General features: G+C 35.3%; 1 protein-coding gene across 1 annotated transcript; it reads left to right on the top strand.

The window, feature by feature from the left end:
* The first annotated feature begins 324 nt into the window (after nt 1–324).
* On the top strand, nt 325–8,757 carry CSN2 (casein beta). The gene is made up of 9 exons (XM_047798953.1): nt 325–355; nt 2,736–2,798; nt 3,528–3,554; nt 3,673–3,699; nt 5,028–5,051; nt 5,146–5,190; nt 6,499–7,017; nt 7,625–7,666; nt 8,445–8,757. The coding sequence occupies exons 2-8, from the start codon at nt 2,748–2,750 to the stop codon at nt 7,628–7,630; spliced, it is 699 nt and encodes a 232-aa protein (XP_047654909.1). The 5' UTR covers nt 325–355; nt 2,736–2,747; the 3' UTR covers nt 7,631–7,666; nt 8,445–8,757.
* Nucleotides 8,758–12,852: the final 4,095 nt, after the last annotated feature.

Here is a 12,852-nt window from a genome sequence, read left to right as displayed (position 1 = left end):
CAAGTGCTAAAGAGACCTTATTGTGGCTACCATAACTTGGGGACTGGGCCAGAATGTCACTGTCCCCCAGCCAACGTCTGTACTTATTGAACAGTTTCATTTCCTGGATGGATTTTCTTTATCAGATGGTAAATTATCCACTTGTTAAAATGCTCCTCAGAATTTCTGGGGATAGATAATAGGAAGAAATCATTTTCTAATCATGCAGATTTCTTGGAATTCAAACTCACTATTGATTTTATTTTCCAACCACACAATTAGCATGTCATTAAATACTGTATAAAAATAGCCACAGAAGTGGATGATTATCCATTCACTTCCTCCTTCACTTCTTGTCCTCCACTTTGGAGAAAAGGTAAGAATTTCAGATTCAATTCAATGTATCCTCTCATCCTGATCTTAAACTATGTTGAGATATAGAAAGAACATAGTTGCTTAAAAATATGTATTTAATATATAGAGTATTTGTGGGTATTTAAGATAGTGCTGATACTATTTTCAGTACTTAGGTTAAAAAAATAGAAGTGCCTGTAAAGATTTGATAAAAATTTAAATGACCGTGTTGTATGAATCTAACAAAATGTAGTAATGGTGACTGCTATTTCCTTTAGTAAAAGACTAGTTAACAGGCTGTATTAAAAGATACATTTCTTGAATTAAATGTCTCTCAAATTGATTAAACATACCACAGCCATAAAGGCAAATACATTTAATTTATAGTATGGGGATATGAGTAATCATTATTAAGAAAGTTTTAGCCCACAAATAGTTTATAGAAGTTGCATGTCAGTCAAGAAATGGAGAGATTTGTTTGGGAACATGTGCTCCTTAAAATATTTATAAATAATATTTTTAGAAGAAGAGCATATTTGTCAGAATTGTTTAAAATATCCAAATTCTCAATTTACCATTTATATTATGATATTTCAAAAATATTAAAATAGATTCATAAAATACAGAATTAAATTAAAGACAAACAAAATGTTTATTTTGTAAAAAAAAAAAAAAAAAAATCCTAGGTGGAACAGAGTTTATCTGGGAACAAAAAAGAAGGAAAACATGATCTGAAATAAAGAATAGTTTAAAATTTATGGAGTTCCTGTTGTGGCTCAGTGGTAATGAACCCTACTAGTATCCATGAGGACATGGGTTTGATCCCTGGACCTGCTCAGTGGGTTAAGGATCCAGCGTTGCTGTGGCTGTGGCATGGGCCAGCAGCTACAGCTTCAATTCAATCCCTAGCCTAGGAATTTCAATATGCCAAAAAAAGGCAATAATAAAAATCCTGGCTTAAAAATTTATAAATAAAATTATAACTATAAAATAAAGAACATGTAATATCTTCCCTACTTGTAAACAATTCTAATAAAGTACTATATTCTTTTTTCAGTCTTTACAGTAAAAATTATTTGGAAATGTTTGAGAATTTCTGCATAAAGTAAAATCAATAAGGAATAAGACAGCACCCATGAGAAAAATCTAGGGCGAAAAGTCTTAATTTAGTAAAAATCTTGGATTGAAGATCGTGTGTCAAGGTATATTGGTGGCACAAGCATTATTTTCTTACAAAACTTTTAGAAATGCAGTAAAATCCACCATTTAGTACATTTTGGTCAAAAGTATTAACATATTTTATGCTATGCAGCCAGGAGAAGTAGCCTAGAGTGGGGAAGTAGCCTGGAGTGGGGAAGTAGCCTGGAGTGGGGAGATAGCCTGGAGTGGTAAGCAGCCTAGAGTGGGGATTGGGCAAGTGAACCTGACCTTTTGGTAAATCATCAAGAGACAAGTGCACACATGTTCACAGAGATAAAAGAAGGAGAGTGTATAATCTCCACAATTACGTGGCACAAAGGAGAAGAGATGCTATTAGGTATGGGGGATGAAGACTGTGAGGTGGATATATATGGAGAAGAAACAAACAAATCTGCCCAAGAAAACATCTGGATAAGTGGAGCAAGTAAAGGAAATACTAAAATGAAAAGCTCAGTCTTATGGAAATAAAAAGCTATGTATAAGCCAATTATCCATGTAAATCATTTAGTTCAATAAAGCTAAAATAAAATATGACCTTCTTTGTATACATTTTATCTGATAACTTTCCTCTCTGAAGAACTGAGGCTCCAATAGGGCTGAGACCTTACTATTTTGTTCACTGCTAACATTCCAGCACATAAGCAAAGTCTGGCAATAAAAAGTGCTAAATAATAAGCACTGAGAAACTGCTGTACAGCACAGAGAACTCTATCCAATCACTTGTGATAAAACATGATAGAAGATAATATGAGAAAACGAATGTTTACATATGTATGACTGGGTCACTTTACTGTAGAGCAGAAATCGACAGAACATTGTAAATCAACTGTACTTCAATTTTAAAAAATTTTAAAAGGTGCCGAATAAATATTTTTGAATCCATTAATTAAGCTTTCTGTCAATATTTGTAGCTTCTGTATTTCAAAAGAAAAAAGAAAAAACTAATATGTACTGTGAAATGAGATGAAAAAGATTGAAGTAGGATAAGGCTGTTAGTGGAAAAAATCTGAATGGCTGGCAATGAAATAGGAACTTGACATGTAAGATTAAGGAGTCATAGCAGTTGTTGACCCTGGTCATATGACAAAATTTCTATCAGACATTTTTATTACACCTTTGGTTTCTTTTAGAGGAAATAAAATAAGAAATATATTAGATTGACCAGTCATATACATTTTTTTCCCTCATTTCCCCATTCACAGGACTTGATCGCCATGAAGCTCCTCATCCTTGCCTGCCTCGTGGCTCTTGCCCTTGCAAGAGCGGTAAGTACAGAAAAAAAATCTCTAAATAAATAAGGAATAGTACTACCTTCCTATGGGTAGAAAATGGTATTACCAACACTGTAAAGGTATAAATAATGCAGAAGAGCAGGTTTGTTTGTTTGTCTATTTTTTCCCTTCTAAGAAAATTCCTTGCATTCACCCACTATCTCAACAATACCCACTGGGGCCACACATCTGGATCAAATGCTTTCTGTAGTATTGTGCCACCAGTGCCTAAGGTAATCACAAGCAAACCAATAAGCAACAGATAAACAAGAAGAAACACATATGAGAACAATAAAAAGAGTAGTATTACACAAATACACTTCCATCTTCTTCCAGTGATGAGATATATGATCTCTAGGGCACCCAGTTAAATCCTACCTGTGTCTATTGAACAGAGAATGATACTCCAGAAGATGGGGTATGAGACAATAATCACAAACATATTCATAATCATAATGAAAGTATTCAATACAAATGAAAATAACTTTTTTTTGTTATCCATAAAAAACTCCTCATTAAGGAAAAATAAAAATATACCAGTAAAAAGTTAATACATTTAAATAAAGTAAAAGCAATTACAAGTCTCTCAAAAGACGTGGAACATATTTTTTCAGTTTGTGAAATAGCTCTGCATAAGGAAGGTAAAATTCAGATAGGAAAAATGTTCAATAATGAGTCAGCTATGGGGACTAAAATGCTGGTTTTTCTTTTTTTTCTCTATAGAAGGAAGAACTCAATGCATCTGGTGAGGTAAGATATTTTTATTTAGAGAAAAATTCCCAAGCATAAAATAGTAAAACTTTCTGATGATCTAGCAGATTTAGCTGGAGGTTGAATTTCAACTTTTCCTTTCTTTTTTCCTTTTCAGACTGTGGAAAGCCTTTCAAGCAGTGAGGTAAGCCAATGTTTATTCATAGGTAATTTCCCAAATTTAGAACAATTAAAAAAACTGTACTATCTTTCTTTTAGTGTGAACATGAACATGCATTGATGAAGCCATCATATCTATATTCTGACACTTAAGTTCTAATGTAAATTTCCATTGTATATATTTAAAGAGAGAATACATGTCTGGAGGATTTAACATTCTAGCCATTTCTGAGTTGACTGGCTACTTGAAATTGTGGCACTGTGCCCCGCTTCTTCTTCTTTTTTTTTTTAATGAACTGTACAGTCTTTTTTTCTATCTTGATCTCTCTCTATATTAACCTCATTCACTGTTTTGACATTTATTGATACATTTATGTATCAGACTTTAACTAGAGCTGCGGTACAAACTGGAAAGAGGGAAGCCCATAAGAAAGATGGCGCAGTGTAGTCAGGGGGCAGACATGAATATGGACACATCTTGTCATTATAATAGCATAATAGCGGTCTAGTAAATAAGAGGTAGTTAGACTTAGTCTAGTCCTAAATCTGCCCAGGGTGTCAGTCAGGTAGATATTAACCCTCACATAACTCTTTGAGTCTCTTATCACCTGTTAGTGAAATGGTACATCACTAAACTTTGACTCTTCACAAAGGTTATAAGATCCTAGAGGGAGGATATGTATTTCTTACAATTCATAACAAGCGGACTAAGAATGAGTAACAAAGGTATCAGTGGTTATATATATACACACACATATTTTTGTCTTTTTGCCTTTTCTAGGGCTGTTCCTGCAGCATATGGAGGTTCCCAGGTTAGGGGTCTAATCAGAGCTGTAGCCACCAGCCTACACCAGAGCCACAGCAATGTGGGAGTGGGATCTGAGCCGCATCTGCGACCTACACCACAGCTCATGGCAACGCTGGATCCTTAACCCACTGAGCAAGGCCAGGAATCAAACCCACAAACTCATGGTTCCTAGTCGGATTTGTTAACCACTGGGCCACGACAGGAACTCTGATTACTGTATTTTCAATGACTGTTATTCTTTTCAAATCAGATGGGTTATTAGAGATCCTTTGTTATTGTAAGAAGGGTAATAGAGAGAAATTAGTATCTGTTATAGGCCTCTGTTGTTACTATGCTCACTCATTTTCTTTCCTTTTTTGACGGCATCATCAGTTCTTCTTTTATACAATAGATTTATTCAGAATAGTGTAACATAAATTTCCAGCAATTAAAATAATATTATCAAACAAGGTGTCCACATTAACCTATAAAATGTCATTTATTGACTTATATTGACAAATAAGAATTGTTCATTAAAACTCAATCTTATTTTTATTTTTCTAAAGGAATCTATTACTCACATCAGCAAGGTAAAGACTTCATACTTAAATACGCCTATTTTCAAAACTTCCTGTTTACTTGTTACAAATAGCAACATTTCTTTTGGTGTGATCTGTTTTCTAGGAGAAAATTGAGAAGCTTAAGCGGGAGGAACAACAACAAACAGAGGTAATTTGTTCATGATGAGCATATTTTGAAAATTATTATTAAACATGATATATGCAAAATGTTTATATGTTCACTCAAAAACATGGTATTAATATAAATCAGCGTAAGAAATTAAACTATGACAAAGTGAAAAGATTTTAAAGACATAGACACATTTAAATACATAATCAACTTCCAGAGTAAAGAATAAGTACCTGTGAATAACTATTGATTTATTCATTTTACCAACAATATACCTGTTTTCAGTAAGTGCACTTAATGGGAACATTTCCGGTTCGGGGCTGTGATCCCCTTGATGAAAGAGTAGGGAGGTGGTGCACCACGAATCCTGATTGGATCCTATATCAGCTGTATAACCCTGGTCCCAAGTTTCTCTGTACCTCAATTTCTTCTTCTGTAAAATTGAGAACATTCATAAGCCAATAGGGTGGATGAGCTGGCACACAGTGACTATCCAATGCTTTTACATTAACATTCTGTAGCTTTTATACTCATTTATGAATGTGTGAAGGTCTTTAAAAAATTTCCATTACACAGTTGAGAAAAGTAAGATACAGAACAATTGAGAGCACAATTGTGTGACAACATTGCATAGTTATTAATAAGCAGGGCTTGCTTAAAAACAAGGATTTGAGGATGAAATAAAATTCTTTAATTAAATTACTCTTGTGGTAACGTATTTATCCAATCATGATATTTAAGCTTTCCTGTTTTACCAATGAAGTTGGATTATTTGGTACTTACCCCAAATATTTTCTAAATCAAAATGAATTTACAAATTTATGCCTCTTTAAAAACTCAAGATTACCACTTTATACCAAGGGAAGTAGTGCTGGAAGTTTGCCATTAAGTACCTCCTTGAATTAAAAACACAAATTAAGACTTAAACAATATAAATCTTGGAGTTATCCAAGCCTTTTTTGGGAAGAACTCTTCCTTCATTATATGAAAACAATTTGGTCTATTATCAACACATTGTTGTAAAGTCTGTACCCTCTGAAGACCAAAGTAAGTAGCTACAGCTCTGCAGGCAGCTCAGGAAAAGGTGAAACAAATCTTGACATCTCCAAACACTTATTTCCCTTGGCTTTGAGCATTGCCTAGGAAGGAAGTGGGTTAGGGAGCAGTCCCTCCATGAGCATTTTACCCAGTAATCCTCACATGGTATGATTCCTAAACCAAAAGAAGTGAACGATTTGCTCTCTTTTCACTTAATTATGACTGTTCAAAAAAAGAGGCAGCTAATTCATCATGAATGACAGTTGTAGCTGCATTACGGACTCAACGATTCTTTTTCCTTCTTTCCAGGATGAACGCCAGAATAAAATCCACCAGTTTCCCCAGCCCCAGCCTCTAGCCCATCCTTACACCGGACCCATTCCTTACCCCATCCTTCCACAAAACATCCTGCCTCTTGCCCAGGTCCCTGTGGTGGTGCCTCTTCTTCATCCTGAAGTAATGAAAGATTCCAAAGCTAAGGAGACCATTGTTCCCAAGCGTAAAGGAATGCCCTTCCCTAAATCTCCAGCAGAGCCTTTTGTGGAAGGCCAGAGCCTAACTCTCACTGATTTTGAAGGCCTTTCTTTGCCTCTGCTCCAGTCCCTGATGCACCAGATTCCCCAGCCTGTTCCTCAGACCCCCATGTTTGCTCCTCAGCCCCTGCTGTCCCTGCCTCAGGCCAAAGTCCTGCCTGTTCCCCAGCAAGTGGTGCCCTTCCCCCAGAGAGATATGCCCTTCCAGGCCCTTCTGCTCTACCAGGATCCTCTACTTGGCCCTCTCCGAGGGTTCTACCCTGTGCCTCAACCAGTTGCCCCAGTTTACAACCCTGTAAGTCCAAGTTTATTCACTGTGCTGTTTCACTTATGATGTTTAGTTGCTGTTAGAGTAATTAAGCAAGAACTCTAGAATAAAAGAGACAATGAATAATAAGTGGTTCCAAAATGCACATAGTTTAGATAGTGATTCTCAACATTAGCTACAAATAGAATAACCAATAACTGGGAGATTTCCTCCCAAATCTCAAAGTCCAGGATTACCCACAAAGATTCTGACATAATTGTACTTACCTCTATATGTAGGGGAAATTGAATATTGGGAAGAGATAATTTCAGGGATTATGATTTAATTGGTCTGTTGAGAATTGAGATAAAGACAGAGGATTTAAGGTATACTAAAGCCAGAATTAAATGTAACAATCTCATGTGGCTTGGAATAACAAACCTAAGAAGGTTGGTTATTATTTGCAATTTTGAAGTTTTCCTTATGTTCAATTATTTCCCCACATGCCTCATTTCACATCTTGTTTCGATATATGAACATTTGAGGGCAAGATACTGAGATGCCTATTTCAATACTCATGGAATACTCAGGGAAATTGTTCTTGCCAAAAGATGAATTGTGTATTTATTCACTTTTTTATTTTTTAATTTTTAAGGTCTAAGAGGATTTCAAAGTTAATGCCCTCTCCTCACTTTTGGTAAGCTTTAAGAGTTTGAAAATCAGATTAATCATTTTTATAGTTAGTATCTTTCTACACTTCATTCTCCTGGATAAGCCTAAAATAAAGGCAAATTCCATCAATATGGCAACCTAATTATTAATTATCAATTTATTCTCATTGATTGATTATTTACTGAATCTTTTAATTAGCTATGAATCTTTTCTATTTCAAATCATTCAAAATTGTATTTATGTACTGTTGGCAGATTTGATTGGTTTTCTTTCAGTTGCCTATATACTTACGCTTGATTTTCATCATTGTTATGGAAAACTAAAAATAATTTATTTTACTTTTATGTAAATATATTAGAGCTATTTTAAAGACCAACTGCATTCACATTTCTAACTTAGGCTTTATGAACTTCAAGTATTTTTAATCTCATTTAAAATGTATATATTTTCTCTTAATTCATGAGTCAAAATGCAGTTCACTAGTCCAGATATAAAGCTTAAAAAAGGAAGTCAATACAGTTTTGAGATTCTTAAAACACACACCCTTTTGTGATCATGATATAGTAAATAAAATAATAATAATAATAATAATTCATATCTAATAAAATAATAATAATAATAATAATAATTCATAGCTAATAAAACAATTCTAGGTGAGATGATATTTCTTCCTAGAGGAACTTTTATATGCCTCCAAGATAGGGCACAGCATGGTACATTTGTAATAAAATTATCAGAATTACAGAGGGGAAGAGATTAGTTTTATAACATAATTAATTCTATATTTGTTCTCTATTCCGCAGAATTGACTGCGACTGGAAATGTGACAACTTTTCAATCTTTGCATCATGCTACCAAATAATTTTTAAATGAGTCTACATGAAAAAAATGAAACTTTACTCTCTTATTTATTTTATGCTTTATATGGCCTTCATCTTAATTTGAATTTGACTCAGAAATTCTCTATTTTAAAAATTTTAATTCAACTAATAGCACAGAATTTCAATTTTGAGTTGGAAATACCATGAATATTTCAAAAATATGTATAAAAATAATTTATGGAATTATAATTTCCTAACCAGTCATTTCAATAAATTAATCCTTAGGCATATTTAAGTTTTCCTGTTTTTATTACAATTTTCCAAACCTAACTGGTCTCTTTATTAGTTAACTTAAAGTTATTATTAATGTTAAAAATAGCCACGGAAAAATTGAAATTGAGTAGAATGCTTTGACTTGAGTACTAAATTATATCAAAAATGGAGGAAAAGGCAGGGTGATCTAATGCTGCATATACTCTAGAAAGTCTTGGTTTATACCTCTTATCTCAGCTGAACTATTATGCTTGTGCCTTTCACTCTCAAAAGTATCTGCATTGGATGTTAAATTTTATAATCCTCCTAGATAAGAAGGCTTCCAATGTAAAATCTGAATCATGGCTCTGTAACATGGTGGCTAAATGGTGCTGTATAAGTTAGGCTCTCAAAGATTCAGCTTTTGCATCTATAACACAGTCAGTTGAAAGGGTTTTATTGAAGTTTTAATATGAATAGCACCCCGCACAGTGCAGGATGGGTGTCCGTGTGGCTCCACATTCCTCACTTACACTAGAGCAGCCAGTGCCAGTGTCACAATGAGAATGAGCTGAAGGATGTTGTTTTAGCCATTAATGCCCAAGAGAGTAGACTTATGTGAAGCTCTGATATCCCTTGTCTCTGTCTGAGTAATTTTTTCATTGCAATGAATTATCTGTCTACCAACTATCACTGAAGTATCAGCTGCCTCTGTACACTGATGCCAAATAGAAATGTGGAAACTGGCAAAAGTAGCTTTAATTGCCAGGCTAGTGCTTCGAGGACTGTGTCCCTCTTGGAGGAGTGGTGAGGACTCTTACTCTTACTCTTCAAGGAGCCGGGCATGATCAGCCCTTGGATATTTTCCTAACTGTTTAGTGATGAGGTAATTAGGAGTCAGCATCATCAACCTTCTGTTTCCAACTGGTCTGGGGTCTACGTGTTTGTGGGTAGCATTCAGTTGACTTCTTCCGCCTGGTAGGGGTTTGAGCACCTGCAAAACCGTTCCAAGGACATGGCTCAGCATATTATCTATAGTCCATGAGGAAGAACCATAAGTCCTTGACATTGCTGAGTGGCTAAACTATTATTATTCTGTCTTGCTTGACTGTATTCCTTTTTCTCTGTATTTTCTCACTTCTCTGATCAAATTGATTCTTTGACTAAAATTTTTCTATAGACAAAAATGCAGGCAGAGGACAGGAGTGTGGATCCACTGTGGGAAGGCTTCACAGGGTCCTGCTTGGTTACACAACTCCTACATTTGTAAACTTGATTCCCTCCCCTTGTGTTTACACAAGGACTTGTCTCTAGCAGTAATTTCATCTTTCCTGCATCCTCAGTGTTTTCCTTACCTCAGGATCAAATGCAAGCCATACTAAGGCTATAATATCTCCCATCTTTAAAGAAAAAATTCCATCCTTGGCAGTTCTTTAGACTGCTCTATGGTAACCATCAGAAAGGAAGTGTCCAAACTACTGTGTCTATTGTTTCACATAGTATTCTCTCATCAACCTGTTCCCATTGAGCTTTACCCCTATGGTAACCACTTTTTTCAAGATTACCAACAACATTCATTTTACCAATCTATGTTTATTTTACCCAAACTATCAGTGCTATTTGGTCCAGTTAATCATTCCTTTTTTTTTTTTGAACTATCGCAAATTTTATTTGAAATCCTAAGCCTGATAAGCCCTTGATTTCCCTCTTAACTCACCAGTTATTTCTTTGCATCTTCTCTTCTGGCATTTTCTCCTTTTCCAAACATGCAATGTGTGGAATACCCTAGGGATTAGCCTTACTCTGATTGATGTTGTTTGATTCCATGGCTTTAAGTCCATTCATAGGCTTGAAGCTTCCACATGTATGTCCTCAAACTTATTTTTTTCTGAACTCCAAATTCAAGCACTCAACTGCATTCTTGTTCTCCACATCGGAGTATCTAATTAATATCTCAAACCTGATATGGCCAGCAGAACTTTTTGTCTGAATCCAGTCCCCAAATTGTTCAAAATTTAATTGGGCATATTTCAATAACAAAGGCAACTAATATAATAGTGCACAAGCAATATCTTTGAATGGGCACTTCACCAAAGAGGTTATTTTAATTGTCAATAAATATATGAAAAGATGTTCAATACCATTATTTCTCTGGAAAATGCAAGTTAAAAATACCAGATAATATCATGACACAACCTCCAGAATAGCTGAAATGAAAAGAATTGGTAAAACCAAGTATTTAAAAAAATAAGCAAACTGAATAAATGCCAGGTAATGTTAATATATGTATAAAATGGTTCAAGCAACTTGGAAAGCAGTATGTCTTTGTCAAAAATAAACATCTGCTTATCTTATAACTAACATTTCTTCTCTTAGGTACATAACCAAAAGAAAACCATAATATGCTTTCATATGTATTCTAAAAACATTTACCCAATACTCCTAACAATGCTAATACCCTAAACTAAAATCAACATAAATGTGAATTAACATTTACATTACTTTGTATAAATTTGTATTTTGTACAAATAAATCATGGTCTAAAGTGGAATGGGATATCCTACTGCAGTTGAAATGAATGAGTTACTGCCACAAAAAAACAAGGATGAATTTTATATAAATAACATTGAATGACAGTAATCAGGCCAAAATATAATGGAATATATAATCCAATAAGTGGAATTTATTAGAATCTAATGATCGATTAAATTCTTGTGTGATAAGCTAGACTATTGGTTATCTGAGGGAAGGTACAACTTGACAGAAAATGTGAGAAAGTGATGGGGAACTAGAGATATTCTTTCCCTTAGCCTGGAAGTAAGTATCTGTGGTGATTCATTGTGATGTGTGCATTCAGTATATTGCCTGTCTTCTTCCTTTTCCCTGTGGTTGGGACCTCATCAATGCAGACTCACCTCTTTGCTCTTGGACTTGAATGGGATTGTGTACTATAGCACAGGACTGGGTTTCCTCAGAAACTGTAATAGTTGGTTATTGCTACTGTTATATGCATAGTTTTAGCCCCCACTGAGGTGAAAATTTTAGAATGAGAAGCAGGAGATGAGAGAGAACTTGCAGATGAATTCTCCCTTTTTTTTTTTTTTTTTTTTTGCTGTATATTACAGCGAGGTGGTAATCACACAAGACCTAACATTTTTGATAGCTAAAGGAGACCCATACAGTTTACACTAACAGAATAGCTTTATTACAGGCAGAGGACAGAGTACAACAACAGGAGAAGGGCATGCATTGAAAGATGAAAGAGGTACTGAGATCTCAAGAGCAAACTTCATTTATCCTCCTGCTGCTTGGTAGCACAAGACATGTGTTATCTTCAGTTCTTAGGCCACTAACAGAGGGTGTGCAAAGCACCTCAATACTAGGAAGCTCAAAATGACTTGTGAAATTCTCTTACAATAAGCTCATCAAGCAGGCATATTTTAGCTATATAATGAGTCTTAACAATTGAATGCCAAACCCCAATTTACTTCACCACTCCTAGATTCTCCTAAATCTGGTGTAAACCACATCCGCTTATTACTAAACAATGTTTACCAGCCAGTACCTTAGCAACTCACGGACATACAGTTACAGAATAACATTTACCAAGATCCAGGTGCCAGCAGATCCTGTGTCTGGTAAAGGCTCCCTCTTGGCCTGCAGGTGCCTGCCTTTCTGCTGTATCCTCACATGGCAGAAAGAAAGACAAGCTCTCTCCTAGCTTTTCTTAGAGGGGCACTAATCCCACTCATAGACATCCCACTCACATGACCTATTTGCCTCCAAAGATGCCACCTCCAAGTGCCATCAAGTGGGGGAGTTAGGGCTTCAACATATGAATTCGAGAGGGCATGCAAAATCTAATCTATAGTGATTAATATGACATGAATCCACAAAATGGATAGTTCTTGTGAAAGTTAGGACCATAGGAACCCAACTATTGAAAGTGGAATATATTGGAAGGTATGGAAAATTTACAGAACTGCCTGCTCCCAAGTGCTCCTGAAGGTCTTACTGTAAGGAGAGCATGGAGAAAAAGAGAAGGAGTCAGGTGTTCAGGCAAAGAGAAGAAAATTTATTAGAAGGAAAAAGGAGAGGCTGACTGACCTTTGAGAAGAGTCAGCCCCCCCGCCCTTCT

This window comes from Phacochoerus africanus, chromosome 10 (assembly GCF_016906955.1).
Source record: "Phacochoerus africanus isolate WHEZ1 chromosome 10, ROS_Pafr_v1, whole genome shotgun sequence".
Lineage (NCBI taxonomy): Eukaryota > Metazoa > Chordata > Mammalia > Artiodactyla > Suidae > Phacochoerus > Phacochoerus africanus.
This window is presented reverse-complemented; position numbering and strand designations above follow the sequence as displayed.